The sequence below is a fragment of the Lissotriton helveticus genome, chromosome 1_1 (assembly GCF_964261635.1).
Source record: "Lissotriton helveticus chromosome 1_1, aLisHel1.1, whole genome shotgun sequence".
Classification (NCBI taxonomy): domain Eukaryota; kingdom Metazoa; phylum Chordata; class Amphibia; order Caudata; family Salamandridae; genus Lissotriton; species Lissotriton helveticus.
In genome coordinates, this window is record NC_136057.1 from 345,891,635 (window position 1) to 345,914,257 (window position 22,623).

The following is a 22,623-nucleotide window of genomic DNA, read 5'->3' on the forward strand; positions in this document are numbered from 1 at the left end:
AGCCCCTCCGGCGCCACCGCCGTCCGTAGCCAATCCTCTAGATACGCCACCATGTCCTCACCTTCAATTTTTTCTGGAAGGCCTACTATTCGAATGTTATTTCTCCGATTGCGCCCTTCCGCATCCTCCGCCCGCCTCTCTAGAGCTTCTATTCGGGATAGGGCGTCCTTCACTGTGGCGTCCAAGTTTTTCTGCGCCGGTTCCAGGAGTCCCACTGAGCTCTCCATCTCCTTCACCCTGTCCGAGAGCTTACTATGGTCTGCTCTAAGCAATCCCAAGCTCGTCGCAACTTGAGCAATGTCTTGTTGGAGGGCCGACCGAGTCTCAGTGATCGCCACCAGGATTTTGTCGAGCTGCTGTTGAAGGTGCGGGTTCCCTGGTCCTTCCGGGTGTAGGCGCTCCTCGTTATCAGGCGGCTCCACATCAGAGGCAGTCTGGGCGCTTCCTTTGGGTCCTCTTGGCTTCCCCATAGTGTTTAGGGCCCTCGGCAGGGGGTCTCAGCGGGAGCGGGGTATGGTCAAGCCGGGCGTTTCCCGCCGATGTGGTGCGGCTGCGGGAGATGGCGTCACTATTCGGTCTTCCGCTCCTCAGCTACGAGCAGGGATCCAAGGAAATCAGGCCGTTGGTCAATGGCCGAGAGGAGCGTCCGTCGTCAGGTTGGTCCGGGCCCCCAGGCCAGAGTACGACGGCGGGCTCCGCCGGTGCAACGCGGCGTGGGCGGTCCAGGTGTCCCCTCCGCTTTCACCGCGCAGGTCAGGTGTAAGCCTTCAGCCCCAGTCTCGGGGGCAGGGGGGGGCCAAAACAGGCGTGGATAAATCACGGGGTGGTGGGTCCCCGAAGAGCCCCTGCCCCCTTCACCAGCAGCCGGCGCCGCCGGTCATCCGGCGCCCAGCCCAAGCACCGCGGTGCTGCTCACGCTGCTCCTCCAGCTCTCGGAGGGAGAGGGAGGGGGGGGCTGAGTCTAAGCTCCCCCCAGCGTCGTGGGTTCAGGTCCGCTCACCAGCCAAGCCAGGAGTTAGGGCGGCGGGCGGCCGCAGCGAACTCGGCTGCGCGGCGAGGATCGTCGTGCCTCTTCTCCTCTCCCTCACACGGCCCTCCAGCAGGGAGCGGCGGCGATCACCCGGGGCCCCTCACGGCCAGCTGTCGGGCGTCTCCGGGGCCTAAGGGGTCGATCGCTAGTGTTGTCTCCCCAGTGGGGGGAGGAAGCAACAGCCACGTCAGGGGCGCTGGGGGTGCCGGTCGCACCAGGGTCTCCGGCCGTCCTTAGGGTCTTCATAGCGAAGCGGGCGCCATCTTGGCTTCCGCTCCGTAGTCTCCGCAGTTCCCCGGCACTCGTCCACAGGTCCCGTCACGGACCCTCAGCGTCTGCAAACGGTGCAAGGCCCACAGCGGTCCCCGTTGCGGGGTTCGGGGCGCCCTGGATGCCCTAGAAACAGGATAAAAGGCGGCTCGATCGCGGAGCCGAGCTTCTAGGCGACCTCCGCCATCGGCGCCCAAGCCACGCCCCGTCCGGTAGAGCTATGCTTAAGCACATTATTTGAGGAGGTCGAACTGAGTTCCCCTTTGGAAAAATCCATCTGGAAAATCTTCCCCCTGTTTAAAAAGTGTAGATTAGGGGGCACCGGAGAAAATGAGAAAATCAGGGCCTTCGCCAAGCAATCCAAACAGGTGGGGAGGGCCGGGGGGAGGAGGAGGCTCTAACCCCTCTGACTACCTCTCAGGTGTACTCTCCCACATTGTCAGGGAAGGGAGGACAGAAAGTAGGCAAGAGGGATAGCCTAGTAACAAAACATAAGGGGGACAACATGAAAAAGAAACAAAAACAATTAGACGATTTTCCAAACGGAAAGTGTCAAAACTGCAATTTTCCCGGATTTTGGAAAGCCAGAGTGATGTCCATTTAATAACGGAGAAGGGAGGCCCTAAAACTCCACCAGCAGATGGCAACCCAAGGGAATCTATTATAGCACCCACAGCATTGACTGGGAGTTTGGGGGACTCATGACCGGAAGTACCTCCTCTAACCCGGTCGCTGCAGTCCCTCCAAAGAATCCAGTCCTCCACTAAGGAGTTAGTAGACCCATTGGGTGGGGAAATGCACATGGGTTACAGGGTCCCCTCGCTACACATAATGACTGGGGCCACTGACTCTATTGATTCCAGGGGGGTCGGTACCCAAGAAGGAGGGCCCCAAGCCCCAATTACATCGCAGGTTGGGCCAAATAGAACCCTCATAGGGACCTCATTTCCGCCTGATGGAAATATTGAGGTCCCAACTCCCAATACGATCTTATACTCGAATATCCAACATCATGGTGGGGACGCAAGTTGCCTGCTTTACGGTTAGGGTTCCTTTATGGATCCCATGGAGAGATGCCCCAAAGAATATTAGTGGGGCAAAGCCCGGTTTATCTCCCATGGTAGATTTCATCTGGCTATTTGTTACTGAATCCACCCTGGTACATAGAGGTTTCATTCCTAATTTATTTTTGGAATTAGAGTCACTAAAGCTGATAGCTAGCAAGGATATCTTAAATGTGATGATTAATGTACATGACACTGTTCCATACTCTAGGGTTACTTTTTGTTCTCTGATAGTGGTCAACCTGGTTTTGAAGAACTGTGAGGTTTTTTTTAAACGAGGGCTTGATGTAATACCTGTTAATGAATATGAGGAAAATCAAATTGCGGGCCCTAAAAGCCAAAATCTGAAAGTTTCTAAGGCTACTAATTCAGTGGCACTAGACGCATTGGGCCCCAAAATAGAGTATTCTGCGGTCAGTCCTAAAGATATAGTGGTTTCTGTGGACTGGAGGGGGCGTTTTCTAAATGTTGTACCCATCTTAGCAGTTGCCCCTCAGACTCAAGACATAAAAGATGAATTCGCCCAGTGGAGTTGGGTTGCAAGAGCTCTGAATAACACCCATGTGGATGCAGTAAGGAGTGCTCCATTGAGGTAGCCTGGGTGGGCTACTCTTGTCCTGGAATATGGCTGGTCTGGGACCCAATGAAACAAAATTAAATTCCTTAAAAATTATGAATCCCATAATTATATGTCTACAAGAAACGTGGTCTTGCAAAGAGTTTGAATGTGATGGCTATTTTGTATACTCATGCTATGCAAAGCGATCGGAAAGGGGACATGCTAGTGGGGGGTATCTATCTTGCTTAAAAACTCCATCAATTGGAATCAGAAGGTTTTCCCCCCGCCCCTCAAACCTCTGTATATGCTTGAAGTTGGCATGCTTGGGAGATTCTGACACATCCACCTCCTTCCTTGTGGCAAACTTGTATATCCTCCCCCCCCCCGGGAAAAATTTTGATCATCTTTTGCCCATATTTTTTTCTTTTATTCAGCATATGGGGGAAGATTGCCCCCTAATGATATTAGCAGGGAACTTAAAAGCTAAAATTTCAAATTCTGCCTCTGAGATTTATGCCAATACTGACAAAGAGGAAATTTGGCCCATTCCCGAGATTTTATTACCAAATAAAGTAAAAACAGATGAGCGGGGGTTCCTTTTGCTTGATAGCGTTAGAAGTCTAGATCTTGTTATTTTAAACAGGAGAGTGCCCGCTGATAAAACAGCCCATTTTACCTTTCATTCTTAACATACTCGGAGACTTTTAGATTATGTGATTGCTTCCTATCAAATGTTTGGGGCTTGTGATAATTTTTTTGGTACGCCATCAATATTGAGCGACCATGTCATAGTGGGTATGACAATGGCCTTTGATCTACCCACATTGGACTCTGGGAATGCCGGTCAGGGTTCGGCCACTTTTAACAAAGGAAATGGTCGGTCCTTTTGGATGCAAAAAAACATTGCTGAAGTAGGCTCCATTGTGAAGACGGTTTATGAAGAAAAGCAAGGTATTACTCATTCCAACATTATATCCTTCTTTGAGGCTCAAATGAAGAAGATTTGTAATTTAAGCTCCACATCTTCTGAACCTGATACGTATAAACAAGATATGTCCCATATGATATTCTTAAAACAGGCAATTAACCATCTTGTTCGGTCGATTTCCTGCTGTCGACCTCCTTGGTCGACAGCAGGAAATCAAGCGCCTCAAGCGAGTGAAAAGACGCCTCATGCTCAGTGAAAAAAGAAGGGAGCTTGATGGGAAGTGGATAGGGCTGTGGGAAGCTGCAAGGGCCAAGGTTTCAAGAAAATACTGGCACTTGATCGCTGAATATTGCGATTCAAGGCAGAGAGCTACACTGATACCAATTCCCGAAAAGGAATGGATGGATTACATATCTCTATTATATGGAAATAATAGTCCAGTTTCTCTCTGGTTAAACTCGCGTCTGCTGAATTTATTGAATTTGGCCCCCCGCCAGGAAAGGAATTGGTAAAGTATATTAAGATTGCTAGAACCTCCGGCGCACAAGGGCCGGATGGTATCCCAATTGCACTAATTAAAAAGGAGCCTGAAGTATGGGGTGATTTTCCAGAGCCACTTTTTAAATATTGTTTCTTTATGAATAAAATCCACCCTTCTTGGAAGGACCAAAAAGGGTGCCGACTAGTTTTAGACAGATTGGCCTCCTGGATGCCTCAGGCAAATTATTTGGAAAAAGCATACTATGCCATTTAGAACAATTGGTTTATGATCAGGATATCCCTCCACCGGAACAAGCCGGCTTTAGAAAGAACCATGGCACCCTAGATAATATAGCGGTTGTTCAGACAATTGTGGAGAAATATGTTTTCACCCAAGGGATTTATTTATATGCTTATTTCGCGCCTGAATCAGCCCCGAAGGGGTATCTCCGAGCGTAGCTTCTGGATAGATATCAGAGAACGACCAGGGACATAAGACTGTAGTAATTGCAAAGGGGGACATCAATCTTGTGAAAAAAGGTATGTTTTTAACTTCCTTCTAAAGGAGAGATGGTTAGGGGTGTGCCTCAGCAATGGGGGCAGAGAATTCCAGAGCATCGGGCCTTTAAGTGAAATGGCCCGTCCTCCCTGTCTTGCTCTCGTCACCCTAGGAACCTGAAGCAGCATAGTGCTGCTGGAGCGTAGGACACGTCCTGGTAAGTAGGGGACAAATATGTCACTTAGGTATTGAGGGCCGGATCCGTAGATACATTTATGCATTATACAACATACTTTGAAGTCAATGCGCTGTTTCACCGGGAGCCAGTGAAGGAGAGAGAGGAGAGGGCGTGAGGGAGTTCGGGGCTAGGCATTCAAAATGAGTCTTGCCGCGGTATTCTGTACCACCTGCAGCCTGCCCAGCTGTTCTTGATTGGCAGAAATAAGGAGTCCATTGCAATAGTCTATCCGACCGATGACCAATGCTTGTACCAGCGTCTTCCTATGGATGTCAGGTAGGAAGGGGAAAATGCGTCGAAGCAACCCTATTACTCGGAAACAAGTTCCCGTAACTTGATTGACGTGGTCTTTTAGAATCAATGCTTGGTCTAGACGCACTCCCAGATTTTTTACAGTCTGCTTTGGTACCGGGACGGGTCCTAGCTCAGGTGGCCACCAGTCGGGGGACCATAGCAGAGTGGCCCCTCCAAACAACATGACTTCAGTCTTAGTCACATTGCATTGGAGGAAGTTATGGGCCATCCAATCTGCCACGGCTCGCATACCATTTTGGAAAGATTTTATAATTGTTGGTGTGAGGGGAACAGCAACTGGGTGTCATCAGCATAGGAGATTGGGGTGAACCCGTAAGATCTTATGATGTCTGCCAAGGGGGCCACGTATACGTTAAATAACGTGGGGCTAAAACAAGAGCCCTGTGGCACTCCCTAGGTAAGCTTCCTACAGATGGAATTGTGGGAGCCTAGTTTGACACCTTGTTGGCGGTCCGCAAGAAAGCTTTCTAACCATGCCATGGCAGCCCCTTTTATTCCCACCTCCCTCAAACGGCCGAGAAGAATATTGTGCGACACCGTGTCGAAGGCAGCAGACAAATCCAATAGCACCAGAATCACTGAGCTCCCCCCGTCAAGTGACATCCTGATAGTATCAGTCACTGACAGGAGAGCTGACTCTGTGCTATGGTTGGGCCTAAAACCAGATTGAGAGTGGTCTAGGCCGCCTGCTGCCTCGATGTAGTTGGACAGGTGCGCGTTGACGTGTTTCTCGGCAAGCTTACCAAGGTAAGGTAGGAGGGAGATGGGCCGGAGGTTGGAAAGTTCCGTCCAGGGGAGAGCAGCATTCTTGCGGATGGGGTTCACCACCGCTCTCTTCCACTCAGTGGGCACGTTTCCCTTCTTTAAGGACTGATTTATTACATCTTGAATGTAAGGGCTCAACAGGGGACTCAGGGGAGCTAAGATTTTAGCAGGAATCAGATCTTCCGGAGACCCAGATTTTACATGGGTCATTAGTATTTCAAGTTCTTCACTTTTGATAGGAGGAAAGGTGGTCAGTGAGAAATTGGTGTTCTTATTGAGGAGAGGTGTATTCAAGGTATCTCTTTCTGTTTGGGACACCAAGATCTTATCATAGATGGAGTCAATTTTGTTTTCAAAGTATAGAGAAACATCCTCACACAGACTTTGAGAGAAATCATCTAAGCTTGCACAAGCAGTGGGCTTGACGAATGTCTCGAGAATCCGATATAATTCTTTAGGAGAATTGCCAGCTTGCGTAAGTTGTTGTTATGCAATTTTTGCGAGCGGCTTTGACATGTTTGTAATAATTAGTTTGTGCTACCCGATGGGCCTTCTTATTATCCTCCGAATGACATTTTCTCCACCTCTTTTCAATCCTCCTACATTCTTGCTTCTCCGTTCTGAGAGCCTCTGTGTACCACTTTTCCTGTTTAGCAACATGGAATTGTTTGAATGTTTTCAGGGGGGCAATTTTATCTATGGCAGTGGTAAGTGAATTTTGAAATATTATTAAACTGTGTTCCACATCATCTGTGTCCTTAATGTCAGGTTTTTCCCAGGCCTTTTGAAGTGCCTCCAATGTGAGCTTATGCCATTGTCTGCGTGTTACAGGGGGTAGGGATTTCTTATTTGATCCTTTGTTGATTTGGAATATATTGAATTCCAATAAAAAGTGATCAGTCCACTCTAATTGTACCGGTGTATTACAGGATATATTATCAAAATTAGTGTGTATCAGATCAATACAGTGTCCACCTTCATGTGTGGGGCCCTCATTTTTTTGCGTAAGGCCAATAGTCGCTAAGTCATCGACTAGACTCCTAGTGTCTGATAGTTCAGGCTGATCAGTGTGAATATTGAAATCCCCTAAAAGTAGGAAATCTTCCTTAGCCCGTATATGTGGGCCAAGTATTTCTAAAAGGGAAAGGGAGAACCTGGGGCCTGATACAGGTGGGCGGTAGATGAGAGCTCCCTTACTAGTCTTTCTATTGGGGAAAGTGATTCTGTAAATCATTATTTCCAGTTGTGTGCAACATTTCCTGTCTAGAATATCTAATTTAAGGTCTTCTTTATAGACTATGGCGATACCGCCACCTACTTTTTCGGGGCGATCTGCGTTATGTAGTTTGTAACCTTTTGGTACTCATAAGGCAATGGCAGATATAGTATGAGGTTTTAGCCAAGTTTCGGTGATGAAGCAAATATCTGGGATTATAGTGTCTATCAAGTCCCAAATGCCAGGTTATACAGCCTTTATTGATTTCTCCACGGCGTTTGACAAGGCGGACCGCCAGACCCTGTGGAGAAAACTTGTCTCCCTTGGCATTCCAAATCATCTTCTGGGTCTGATGGAATTGCATACTGACACCCGGTGCCAGGTTCTGATGGGAGGTTTGTGGGGGTTAACATGTAAAATTAGAACACATAATGGGCTTAAGCAGGGTTGTCTATTAGCACCACTTTTATTTTCTTTGTATATCGCTGATCTCCCTGGCACCCTGAACTCCGTAAGAGGGGATGCCCCCAAAATTGGTCGAATGTCCATTGGGTCTCCATTGTACGCACACGATGTTGCAATATTTGATCTAAAACCTATTGGCCTGCAAAGCCGTCTGGACGTTTTAAACAAATATGCAGAAGCTCACTTTTTGAAAATTAATATTGCAAAAAGCAAGATTTGGGTTTTCCGTAAGAAGGGGCTCAGAATAAAGAGATGTTTAAGATGGATGCTTGGTTTTGAAAAACTGGAACTGGTTGACTCGTATGTATATTTAGGGAAAGTTTTTTCCAAAACAGGTCGAGACTTGGAGCATACTAAACATTGTGTTAGTAAAGCTGTCTCCCAGGCAAGTGCATTAAACAGATTTTATAAAACTTGCGGGAGACAAAATCCCACCCTCGTTAATATATGCTGCCAAGGTGTTTTAATAAGGCGGAAGGACGAATTATGCGCCAAATTTGCATTTTAAACTCTCTGGCTGCCCCACATGTTCTGCGCCTTGAATTTGGATTAGTCTCGCCCTTCATCTTAGCCCAAGCTGCAGTTCTTAGGTGGGGTAACTCTCTCTTCTTGGGGAAGAGGGTACTCTTAGGGCAGCCCTGAGAACAGAAATCTTTTGCACTCTAATAGAACAATCAACGTTTTTAGGTCCTTTTCATGTGCACATGATACTTTCGGTCTTAGTTTAACTCCCGCTTCTTCAATGCCTAAATCTGGTTTGAAACAGTTCTTAAATAAATTTAGATCCCCTATCAGTTTGGAGAGAGACGCTGCTTTAAGTAAATCCAGGCCCAGTAACGCGGCGGTCAGTGGGAGCGCTTTGGGGAATAAACCACAGCCTTATTTAACTTGGAATATCCCTCACGGGATTGGAAGGCTGATACTCTTACTGAGACTCCATCGGCTGCCCTTAAGAGACGTTACTGGCATCTGGGATAAAACACCTAGAGAGCAGAGAATCTGTGAATTGTGCCAGTTGCAAATCCAAGATCTAAATCATGTCCTATTTGTATGTTCAAAGCTGCAAAGTGCCAGGCGAGTGTTTTTAAAACCAGTATTTCTCAGATTTAATATTCACTCCGCTCAGGACGCACATTCTTTGGTCTTGTCCCCTCCGAATGAAATAGTTTGTTTTAAGATATACCAATTTTTTTGAATTGTTTTGCCTATTTATTAGAACATTGTCCAACAGTAGTACTCTGGTTACAATGTAATACCAATTGGTTGGCTATCTAATTGTTTCATGTATTCATAGCATTATTTGCACACTTCTTAGTATGTTTGATATAAGAATTTTTATCGGTTGGTTATGTGATTCTTTTACATATTATAGCATTATTTACACATTTTACAGTATGTCTGATATAATTTTATAGTAATGTATAAGGAAGGAATTTTGTATTGTATGTAATGTTTGTCTTTTTACATTGTTGGCGTGTTTTTGTGGACCTCCATAGGAGTTCCAAAACAAAATAAATAAATACATTGGAAATAATATTGGTCTGATGTCGACCTATTCCTGTTCTACCTGGTCACAAGGAAAACGGCTGCTAAGGAATTAATATTGATGTTGTTAGCTATAGGGACTTGGCGACTGCATGTTATTCTGCCGTGTGACGAATTCCTGAGGCACTAAAGAAACTCCATAACTAAAGGATGCCTTAGATGATTTGCCTGTGCAGCTCACACTCTGAATGAAATGTATATATTGGATTTTGGGCCATAAGTATAAAAATAGAGTTTTGCGATTCTCAAATTGTAATTTTCATCGAATCGCAATTTGAGAAATGCAAAATGCAATGGATGTGGGATTTGCTAATAAGGAATACCTTCTCGTTCATTCCTATGGGCTAGGAGGCCCATAGGTATGAATGGGAAGGCATTCTCAATTTGCGATTAGCAATTAGAGAATCGCAATTTGAGAATGCAATTTCAAGGGTGCCAGGGTGTCAAAAGGACACCCTGTTGCACCCCTGAAATGTCCATGTGTGCACATGTGGCACACATATATGTGCGCTACATGGCACTTTAAAAAATGCAAAATAGTGCAATTATAAGTGAATTCGCAATTTACCACCAACTTGAAGTTGGTGGTAATTTGCGAATAAGGCCAAATCTTTTGTGCTTCCTACACTGCATTTAAGGAATCGCAATTTGCAATTCCTTAAATGCAGTCGCAAAATAGGGAATTGCAAAATTTGCGATTCCTTATTTTGTGAGGGGGTTTTTGTGTGCTACATTGCACATTGCTAATTTGAGATCGCAAACGCTGAAATTCTGCGAATTTCTGCGTTTGCGATTGTAAATTGGCTTCATACATATGGCCCTTTCTGCATTGATTTGTACAAACCAGATAGACCTTGGTTAATTTGAAAGCAGTATAGGACTCTGTTCCAGATGAACATGTGAGAGTACTGCACAAGCCATTTTATCATTGTGTTCTGTGCAGCATCTATTTTGGGGGAAACAACAAGCACGGCTCAATATGTTTCCATCAAATGCAGTCATAGGAGTTTGTACACGTTATGTTTCTAAGTGCAAAGTCTTGTTTTGTTTCAGCGCGTTCAATTTCAATTTCAGCTTCATCTTGGCATGGAGGAAGCAAGGATAATTGTTGACTGTGTGTTCTTGGGGCTGTATTATGAACGTATCCTGCTTTAGTGTGTCAGCTCAGAACAAGCCTCTGCACCTGTTTTTTTCTGAAATTGAGCTGCCTTCAATAAATCCTAGAAAACGTAGAGCAGTGATTGCCTCTTCATGTTTCCTGAGCTGTATGCATATAGCTCATACACTAATTCGTAGGTTTTCCAATTTAACGTACATGCTAGAAGCAGCACAAATTCAGGAAAGGCTCCGCATAGGCGCTGAAGATGTTCATGCTATGGACTCTGATGTGTCTATATGTGAGGGGATGGGGCTCATATAGGCATGCTTTTAAGACCACGAGAGTGGGGTGCACCGTTTTATGGGAAGACGTTGATTCTGGAAGCATCAATACAAACAGTGATTTATATATTTTTTATTATGTTTTGAATGCTTATAACCAACTCGAACTGCAGTCCAACTACAGAACAGCATGCATCAGCATATCAGAGTACTGTATATCAATTTACATACAGAGCAGTGTTTCACCAGTTCCCCCATTGCCTCCACATATACCCATACATATCATTACAGAATCCACAGCAGGCACCGTCCAGCGCAAGGTCTGATGTCTCTTCCCATGTCCTTTGATGAATCTGTCATTCATGTAGGCTGTTCATCAGTATCCAGGCCAGACACATCATCCCAGAGACGCTCCCAGTTATTTATCGGTCAGGCGGTGGGCGGGAGGGAATCTGAGCACAGTTTTGCTAGCCCACTACAAAATAACATGTCTTTAAGCCAGCACCTAAACTGCGGTATTCCCTTGCTCCGCTGTGTCACTGCAAACTTGCGGCGGCCCAGTAGGGTTATCGCCGCGCGTAGCTTCTGGATAGATATCAGAGAACGACCAGGGACATAAGACTGTAGTAATTGCAAAGGGGGACATCAATCTTGTGAAAAAAGGTATGTTTTTAACTTCCTTCTAAAGGAGAGATGGTTAGGGGTGTGCCTCAGCAATGGGGGCAGAGAATTCCAGAACATCGGGCCTTTAAGTGAAATGGCCCGTCCTCCCTGTCTTGCTCTCGTCACCCTAGGAACCTGAAGCAGCATAGTGCTGCTGGAGCGTAGGACACGTCCTGGTAAGTAGGGGACAAATATGTCTCTTAGGTATTGAGGGCCGGATCCGTAGATACATTCATGCATTATACAACATACTTTGAAGTCAATGCGCTGTTTCACCGGGAGCCAGTGAAGGAGAGAGAGGAGAGGGCGTGAGGGAGTTCGGGGCAAGGCATTCAAAATGAGTCTTGCCGCGGTATTCTGTACCACCTGCAGCCTGCCCAGCTGTTCTTGATTGGCAGAAATAAGGAGTCCATTGCAATAGTCTATCCGACCGATGACCAATGCTTGTACCAGCGTCTTCCTATGGATGTCAGGTAGGAAGGGGAAAATGCGTCGAAGCAACCCTATTACTCGGAAACAAGTTCCCGTAACTTGATTGACGTGGTCTTTTAGAATCAATGCTTGGTCTAGACGCACTCCCAGATTTTTTACAGTCTGCTTTGGTACCGGGACGGGTCCTAGCTCAGGTGGCCACCAGTCGGGGGACCATAGCAGAGTGGCCCCTCCAAACAACATGACTTCAGTCTTAGTCACATTGCATTGGAGGAAGTTATGGGACATCCAATCTGCCACGGCTCGCATACCATTTTGGAAAGATTTTATAATTGTTGGTGTGAGGGTTTGGAAGGGGAACAGCAACTGGGTGTCATCAGCATAGGAGATTGGGGTGAACCCGTAAGATCTTATGATGTCTGCCAAGGGGGCCACGTATACGTTACATAACGTGGGGCTTAAACAAGAGCCCTGTGGCACTCCCTTGGTAAGCTTCCTACAGATGGAATTGTGGGAGCCTAGTTTGACACCTTGTTGGCGGTCCGCAAGAAAGCTTTCTAACCATGCCATGGCAGCCCCTTTTATTCCCACCTCCCTCAAACGGCCGAGAAGAATATTGTGCGACACCGTGTCGAAGGCAGCAGACAAATCCAATAGCACCAGAATCACTGAGCTCCCCCCGTCAAGTGACATCCTGATAGTATCAGTCACTGACAGGAGAGCTGACTCTGTGCTATGGTTGGGCCTAAAACCAGATTGAGAGTGGTCTAGGCCGCCTGCTGCCTTGATGTAGTTGGACAGGTGCGCGTTGACGTGTTTCTCGGCAAGCTTACCAAGGTAAGGTAGGAGGGAGATGGGCCGGAGGTTGGAAAGTTCCGTCCAGGGGAGAGCAGCATTCTTGCGGATGGGGTTCACCACCGCTCTCTTCCACTCAGTGGGCACGTTTCCCTTCTTTAAGGACTGATTTATTACATCTTGAATGTAAGGGCTCAACAGGGGACTCAGGGGAGCTAAGATTTTAGCAGGAATCAGATCTTCCGGAGACCCAGATTTTACATGGGTCATTAGTATTTCAAGTTCTTCACTTTTGATAGGAGGAAAGGTGGTCAGTGAGAAATTGGTGTTCTTATTGAGGAGAGGTGTATTCAAGGTATCTCTTTCTGTTTGGGACACCCAGATCTTATCATAGATGGAGTCAATTTTGTTTTCAAAGTATAGAGAAACATCCTCACACAGACTTTGAGAGAAATCATCTAAGCTTGCACAAGCAGTGGGCTTGACGAATGTTTCGAGAATCCGATATAATTCTTTAGGAGAATTGCCAGCTTGCGTAAGTTGTTGTGTTATGCAATTTTTGCGAGCGGCTTTGACATGTTTGTAATAATTAGTTTGTGCTACCCGATGGGCCTTCTTATTATCCTCCGAATGACATTTTCTCCACCTCTTTTCAATCCTCCTACATTCTTGCTTCTCCGTTCTGAGAGCCTCTGTGTACCACTTTTCCTGTTTAGCAACATGGAATTGTTTGAATGTTTTCAGGGGGGCAATTTTATCTATGGCAGTGGTAAGTGAATTTTGAAATATTATTAAACTGTGTTCCACATCATCTGTGTCCTTAATGTCGGGTTTTTCCCAGGCCTTTTGAAGTGCCTCCAATGTGAGCTTATGCCATTGTCTGCGTGTTACAGGGGGTAGGGATTTCTTATTTGATCCTTTGTTGATTTGGAATATATTGAATTCCAATAAAAAGTGATCAGTCCACTCTAATTGTACCGGTGTATTACAGGATATATTATCAAAATTAGTGTGTATCAGATCAATACAGTGTCCACTTTCATGTGCGGGGCCCTCATTTTTTTGCGTAAGGCCAATAGTCGCTAAGTCATCGACTAGACTCCTAGTGTCTGATAGTTCAGGCTGATCAGTGTGAATATTGAAATCCCCTAAAAGTAGGAAATCTTCCTTAGCCCGTATATGTGGGCCAAGTATTTCTAGAAGGGAAAGGGAGAACCTGGGGCATGATACAGGTGGCGGTAGATGAGAGCTCCCTTACTAGTCTTTCTATTGGGGAAAGTGATTCTGTAAATCATTATTTCCAGTTGTGTGCAACATTTCCTGTCTAGAATATCTAATTTAAGGTCTTCTTTATAGACTATGGCGATACCGCCACCTACTTTTTCGGGGCGATCTGCGTTATGTAGTTTGTAACCTTTTGGTACTCCTAAGGCAATGGCAGATATAGTATGAGGTTTTAGCCAAGTTTCGGTGATGAAGCAAATATCTGGGATTATAGTGTCTATCAAGTCCCAAATGCCAGGTTATACAGCCTTTATTGATTTCTCCACGGCGTTTGACAAGGCGGACCGCCAGACCCTGTGGAGAAAACTTGTCTCCCTTGGCATTCCAAATCATCTTCTGGGTCTGATGGAATTGCATACTGACACCCGGTGCCAGGTTCTGATGGGAGGTTTGTGGGGGTTAACATGTAAAATTAGAACACATAATGGGCTTAAGCAGGGTTGTCTATTAGCACCACTTTTATTTTCTTTGTATATCGCTGATCTCCCTGGCACCCTGAACTCCGTAAGAGGGGATGCCCCCAAAATTGGTCGAATGTCCATTGGGTCTCCATTGTACGCACACGATGTTGCAATATTTGATCTAAAACCTTTTTGGCCTGCAAAGCCGTCTGGACGTTTTAAACAAATATGCAGAAGCTCACTTTTTGAAAATTAATATTGCAAAAAGCAAGATTTGGGTTTTCCGTAAGAAGGGGCTCAGAATAAAGAGATGTTTAAGATGGATGCTTGGTTTTGAAAAACTGGAACTGGTTGACTCGTATGTATATTTAGGGAAAGTTTTTTCCAAAACAGGTCGAGACTTGGAGCATACTAAACATTGTGTTAGTAAAGCTGTCTCCCAGGCAAGTGCATTAAACAGATTTTATAAAACTTGCGGGAGACAAAATCCCACCCTCGTTAATATATGCTGCCAAGGTGTTTTAATAAGGCGGAAGGACGAATTATGCGCCAAATTTGCATTTTAAACTCTCTGGCTGCCCCACATGTTCTGCGCCTTGAATTTGGATTAGTCTCGCCCTTCATCTTAGCCCAGGCAGCAGTTCTTAGGTGGGGTAACTCTCTCTTCTTGGGGAAGAGGGTACTCTTAGGGCAGCCCTGAGAACAGAAATCTTTTGCACTCTAATAGAACAATCAACGTTTTTAGGTCCTTTTCATGTGCACATGATACTTTCGGTCTTAGTTTAACTCCCGCTTCTTCAATGCCTAAATCTGGTTTGAAACAGTTCTTAAAGAAATTTAGATCCCCTATCAGTTTGGCGAGAGACGCTGCTTTAAGTAAATCCAGGCCCAGTAACGCGGCGGTCAGTGGGAGCGCTTTGGGGAATAAACCACAGCCTTATTTAACTTGGAATATCCCTCACGGGATTGGAAGGCTGATACTCTTACTCAGACTCCATCGGCTGCCCTTAAGAGACGTTACTGGCATCTGGGATAAAACACCTAGAGAGCAGAGAATCTGTGAATTGTGCCAGTTGCAAATCCAAGATCTAAATCATGTCCTATTTGTATGTTCAAAGCTGCAAAGTGCCAGGCGAGTGTTTTTAAAACCAGTATTTCTCAGATTTAATATTCACTCCGCTCAGGACGCACATTCTTTGGTCTTGTCCCCTCCGAATGAAATGGTTTGTTTTAAGATATACCAATTTTTTTGAATTGTTTTGCCTATTTATTAGAACATTGTCCAACAGTAGTACTCTGGTTACAATGTAATACCAATTGGTTGGCTATCTAATTGTTTCATGTATTCATAGCATTATTTGCACACTTCTTAGTATGTTTGATATAAGAATTTTCATCGGTTGGTTATGTGATTCTTTTACATATTATAGCATTATTTACACATTTTACAGTATGTCTGATATAATTTTATAGTAATGTATAAGGAAGGAATTTTGTATTGTATGTAATGTTTGTCTTTTTACATTGTTGGCGTGTTTTTGTGGACCTCCATAGGAGTTCCAAAACAAAATAAATAAATAAATTGGAAATAATATTGGTCTGATGTCGACCTATTCCTGTTCTACCTGGTCACAAGGAAAACGGCTGCTAAGGAATTAATATTGATGTTGTTAGCTATAGGGACTTGGCGACTGCATGTTATTCTGCCGTGTGACGAATTCCTGAGGCACTAAAGAAACTCCATAACTAAAGGATGCCTTAGATGATTTGCCTGTGCAGCTCACACTCTGAATGAAATGTATATATTGGATTTTGGGCCATAAGTATAAAAATAGAGTTTTGCGATTCTCAAATTGTAATTTTCATCGAATCGCAATTTGAGAAATGCAAAATACAATGGATGTGGGATTTGCTAATAAGGAATACCTTCTCGTTCATTCCTATGGGCTAGGAGGCCCATAGGTATGAATGGGAAGGCATTCTCAATTTGCGATTAGCAATTAGAGAATCGCAATTTGAGAATGCAATTTCAAGGGTGCCAGGGTGTCAAAAGGACACCCTGTTGCACCCCTGAAATGTCCATGTGTGCACATGTGGCACACATATATGTGCGCTACATGGCACTTTAAAAAATGCAAAATAGTGCAATTATAAGTGAATTCGCAATTTACCACCAACTTGAAGTTGGTGGTAATTTGCGAATAAGGCCAAATCTTTTGTGCTTCCTACACTGCATTTAAGGAATCGCAATTTGCAATTCCTTAAATGCAGTCGCAAAATAGGGAATTGCAAAATTTGCGATTCCTTATTTTGTGAGGGGGTTTTTGTGTGCTACATTGCACATTGCTAATTTGAGATCGCAAACGCTGAAATTCTGCGAATTTCTGCGTTTGCGATTGTAAATTGGCTTCATACATATGGCCCTTTCTGCATTGATTTGTACAAACCAGATGGACCTTGGTTAATTTGAAAGCAGTATAGGACTCTGTTCCAGATGAACATGTGAGAGTACTGCACAAGCCATTTTATCATTGTGTTCTGTGCAGCATCTATTTTGGGGGAAACAACAAGCACGGCTCAATATGTTTCCATCAAATGCAGTCATAGGAGTTTGTACACGTTATGTTTCTAAGTGCAAAGTCTTGTTTTGTTTCAGCGCGTTCAATTTCAATTTCAGCTTCATCTTGGCATGGAGGAAGCAAGGATAATTGTTGACTGTGTGTTCTTGGGGCTGTATTATGGACGTATCCTGCTTTAGTGTGTCAGCTCAGAACAAGCCTCTGCACCTGTTTTTTTCTGAAATTGAGCTGCCTTCAATAAATCCTAGAAAACGTAGAGCAGTGATTGCCTCTTCATGTTTCCTGAGCTGTATGCATATAGCTCATACACTAATTCGTAGGTTTTCCAATTTAACGTACATGCTAGAAGCAGCACAAATTCAGGAAAGGCTCCGCATAGGCGCTGAAGATGTTCATGCTATGGACTCTGATGTGTCTATATGTGAGGGGATGGGGCTCATATAGGCATGCTTTTAAGACCACGAGAGTGGGGTGCACCGTTTTATGGGAAGACGTTGATTCTGGAAGCATCAATACAAACAGTGATTTATATATTTTTTATTATGTTTTGAATGCTTATAACCAACTCGAACTGCAGTCCAACTACAGAACAGCATGCATCAGCATATCAGAGTACTGTATATCAATTTACATACAGAGCAGTGTTTCACCAGTTCCCCCATTGCCTCCACATATACCCATACATATCATTACAGAATCCACAGCAGGCACCGTCCAGCGCAAGGTCTGATGTCTCTTCCCATGTCCTTTGATGAATCTGTCATTCATGTAGGCTGTTCATCAGTATCCAGGCCAGACACATCATCCCAGAGACGCTCCCAGTTATTTATCGGTCAGGCGGTGGGCGGGAGGGAATCTGAGCACAGTTTTGCTAGCCCACTACAAAATAACATGTCTTTAAGCCAGCACCTAAACTGCGGTATTCCCTTGCTCCGCTGTGTCACTGCAACCTTGCGGCGGCCCAGTAGGGTTGCTATTGCCAGCAGCTTCCCACAGTGCTTTTGGTCCTCCATTACACAACCCAGTATTACCACTATGGGGGGTATTGGAATTACTTTATCTATCATTTTATCTAGAGCTTGTATCGCCTGTGACCAAAATGTTGCTAGAGCCGGGCAACCCAATGTAAGAAATCAACAGAGGTAGTGTAGCAGCAACAGCAACTGGGGTTGGTCGTAATTCCGTGCTTGACCATACTAACAGGTGTGTATAATGCCCAATCGAGATAGTGTATCAGTCTATATTTCCTATTTCCAGACACTTCTTTAGTCTGTGCACAGCAGAAAGCGCAATGTTTATCAGTGATCCCAGTACTGAGATCTAGTGACCACAAGGTCCTTGAATTCAATTCTGGTTTTGAGGCTGCTCTTATCGCTATGCTATACCTTCAGGAAATTAGGGGCAAATGGGCCGATTCGCAGAATTGGCCTGTTTGCGAGTGCAAAAACGCCTTTTCTGACGCATCAAAGGCTTTCCATTCTCAACTTAGGTATTCACAATTTTTTGCGATGACCGAAATTGCCAATGCATTTAGGGAATCACAATGTGCTAATCCCTAAATGTCATGCATCAAGCCTTCCCTAAATGCAAACTGTACATTCACGAAATGCTAATTACCATCAACTTCAAGTTGATGGTAATTTGCGCATTCTTTGAAAAATGCACAAAAGTGCATTTTTCAAAGTGATATGTGGCGCACACACATGCTCTAAGGGCATGTGTGTGCGCCACATGTGCACACTTACCTTTTTGGGGGGATGCCTCAGGCCCCCTGGAACCCTTCGAATTGTATTCGCAAATTGCGATTACCAAATTGGTAATCGCAATTTGCGAATGCATTCCCATATATTCCTATGGGCCTATTGGCCCATAGGAATGTATGAAGTGACATTACCTAATAGCGATTCGCAATTTGGGATGTTTAGGAATCACAATTTATTTTTGTGGTTCCTACTTGCATAAGGAATTGCGATTCCTAAATAGCGATTCCTTAAAAATCGCTATTTTTACCGTGGCCTGAATGTCATAGTGTGAGAATCTATTACAGAAAAGAACTTAGAGGTAGAGGTTGCTGTTACCCAGTCTGACATGAGATGGCACGAAACCAGTAAAAGAGCAGCAAAATCCTGTGTTTTCCAGTTTCTATTGAAGAGCAAGTATTCTGGTGGTGTTTTATAGGCTATAATCGGTTTTAACTAGAAACCCTAGATATAGCCCACTATTAAGCTCGCCTTTACTTCTAAACCATGAGAAACACCATGCAGCAAGGGATATCTGCCAATGTGCAGGGCCAGTACTGGTGATGGTATTTTCATAACACATCCCTACAGAGAAGGTGAGACACAAAGGGCCCAGTCTCAAAGGAGTTGGGTAATCGGGACTCATATGCTTACACATGTGGGTGTAGATTTCTGAATTTCTGGGGTTTAGGAAGGTTTCAAGAGTACTCCTCGAAGGCTGCAACAGTCACAGCTTTCCTGACGTACTCTTGGGGAAACCTTTGACAACCACCATTTACTTTAAGCTGTAGCCATTTCTGCATGTGTATTGCACAGTTGTAAATGCAAAAATGGGGTTGTATAGTACTTTTATATTTGTCATTTGTTTTCTTTAAAAGGAAAATATTTTTTCCTATGGAGAAACCGCTTTATCTATATCCGCATCAATTTTGTAGGTGTTACCGACCCGTTCCTATACTGAAAACCAATTTACTCTTTCTCAGGAGCAAATCAACAAGACAAAGGGGTCGATTCCGATCCGGTAAAATCCCCGTCCGTACGATTCGTATCCGGAGCCGTTTCCGTACGACTCGTACGGACGCCGTACGACCGGACGATTCCGATCGTCCGACCCGGTCGCGATTTGTACGGTACACGTCGATTCGTACCGAAAAGCGCACGATCACCTACACACCGTACGGCGCTTACCCCCCATGATCGCAGGGGTACGCGCCGTACCCCTGTGATCATGCGGGGTACGTGCCGTACACCCAGCGTACATGGGGTACGTGCCGTACACCCACCGTACATGGGGTACGGTGCGTACCCTATGTACGCTGGGTGTACGGCACGTACCCCGCATGATCACAGGGGTACGGCGCGTACCCCTGCGATCATGCGGGGTACGTGCCGTACCCGGGGGGGGGGCGTTCCGTACCTGTTTCGGAGCTAACTCTGCGTTTACGACTGTTTTCGGCTCCCGTAGGAAAAGGGTCGTACGGTGCGTACCCGACACGAATCGTACTTGCTGGGTCGTAAAAACCAGCCGCGAACAGTAGTGATGTCGTGTACAGCGGGTTCCGAGTGAGACTCGTACGGAGATTTGAGTCGTACGGAGTCCTGTACGACTCGTACGGAGTTCGGCTCCTGGTACGGATCGTACTTCGTCGTACGTACGGGAAGTTTACGGGTACGATTCGTACGGGGAAAAAACGCTCCGTACGACGATTCGGAGCGCATTTTACCGGATCGGAATCGACCCCAAAATGTGGGAATACCCACAAACTCACAGATGTTTGGCTGTGCATAAACTATTATGCATACAGTCAAAAGAAATGATTAACTAGCACATCATTTTACACCATAGAATGATAATTTCATAATATCCTTACAAAAATCCAACTATGTTTTGTGAATGGCAAAAGTGTTTTTACACTCACAAAAAGGCAATTTGGGTTTGTTAATTGGACACACAGGTGCAAATAGCTTCCTGAATCAGGTCGAAAGTTGTTCCAACTGTGGGTTTGCATTTCATCGTTTGATTCAATTGTCCTACTCCAGGCTGCTCATAGTTGACTCAAAGTAGACCGCTTAAGCCTGGCATGGAGGATCTTACCATGGGTTCTGATAGCTCAGAATAGTTTTATGGTAAAAGAAAAAGAGACAGGAAACCAATGTAGCACAGCTGTTTAAGAATTCCCAGGTCATGAGGGTTTACTTTTATCCTGTTCGAGCTAATAACCTTAACATTATTATTATTATTGTTATTGCATCCTATGAAGCATGCAGCTACCCACAGAGTTTCCTGGTGTTAGATGAGGTACAATGAATTGTCCCCCATGTTAAAAAAAGCAGGCCTTAAGGTTTTCCCAGAACAAAGCATGAGAGGCACAGCTTTGCAGAGCATCCTGGAGGTCATTCCATAGCATTGGGCCCAAGTACGCGTAGAAACGGCCTCCAGTGCGCACCATTCAGATTCAAGGCACTCTGCAGAGAGATTGATTGCCAGATCGAAGGAGCCCACAGGCTGTTATGGCACCACCAGTTTTTGGATGTATTTGGGCCTGTCCTGGATCTTGCCTTGTGCATATAGTAAAGGCCTTTATTCATATTAACTTTTCCACAGTCAGCCAGTGGAAGTCACGGAGAAGTTTTAATGCCGATGCACACTTTGGCAGGTGATAGAGCAACCTAGCTGCGGCATTCTGGACCACCTTTAGACACTGAATAACTGCCTTATCTGCTCCCATATATAAGAAGTTCCAAAGGTTTCAGCACGTTGAGACCTGTAGGTCTATACCTCTAATAGGAGGTGTACACCTCAGGCCCTAGTACACTTAGTACGGCTGATTGAAAATGCTGGCTGAAGTTCACGCTTGTTACATGAGGCCAGTCAAAAGATATGGTGTAACTGAAATCCAACACATACAATCTATGAACAAAAAATGTCATGAGTTAAGAGAATTTGCTGCACCCTTCACTTTAGATACCAGGAGGATCTCAGTAGTGAAGTTTACTGAGTGCTAATTACATTTGGAGCAGTCAACTGTGGAGTTAAAAATGGAGGGTTTGCACTGACTCTACACATCAAGCGTACCTAGCCTATACTACTTTTTTGTCCTCTTGCGAACAAGTTCACTTGAATATAAATGTGGACCTGGCTTTACCGACTGATGTACAACAGTATTTTTTTAGAGTGATCGCTGTAATACAATGATACATACCTGGCCTTAAGCCTCTTCACATCCTCCTGGGAAACAAACATTGGTCTACGAAGAACCTCTTTCTTCGTCCCATACTTCAAATTCCTCTGGATCATCTCTTGAAAACAAAATGAAGATATGAATGAGCTGCTGAGATATTTGAGAACATTTCCTTCTTCTGGTTGCATTTCTGTTTTAAGTACCTTGTTCTTCACATCAAAGCGTTAGGACTAAATAAATCTCTCAGGGCATAAAGGATTAAAAGAAACGGATCTGGGCAACTTAAAGCAGGAAAGAGGCCTGAAATTACAGTTCAGCACTACCATTTCTAGTGTTTCCACACTGACTCGAGAGGGTATAGCATGGATCCCGAGAGAGATTATTCATGAACTGCGATCACTACACTGCCAATCTCCTCTCTACTTGAATTGAGACTTAGGGCCAGATGTAGGTCACCAAATACCGGTCAGTAACGGCCGAATCGGCCGTTACCGACCGGTATTTGGTGATTGAGATGTAGGGGGGTATATTTTACAGAATCGTTAAATTTACCGATTCTGTAAAATACCGATTTGGTAAATTTACCGAATCGGTAAATCTATATGTAGGTGGCACTGGAAACAGTGCCACAGGCCCTTAAGAATTCGTTATTTACCATGACATACTATGTCATGGTAAATAATGAATTCCTGTGTACATGCACATCTGTGCATGTACACCTGTGCCATGTGACACACATACATGCCCTTAGGCATGTATGTGTGAAGTTACAAAAAGTATTCTACACAAAAATA

The 22,623-nt window shown here is 44.8% G+C and overlaps 1 protein-coding gene across 1 annotated transcript in view; it reads right to left on the bottom strand.

The window, feature by feature from the left end:
- The window catches only part of LOC144807718 (protein mono-ADP-ribosyltransferase PARP12-like), a 361,427-nt gene that overhangs the window by 98,263 nt on the left and 240,541 nt on the right, over positions 1–22,623 (bottom strand). The window contains exon 8 of the mRNA XM_078673379.1: positions 21,851–21,947. Coding sequence (XP_078529505.1) covers positions 21,851–21,947 — 97 coding nt within the window. The remainder of the gene's footprint in view (positions 1–21,850; positions 21,948–22,623) is intronic.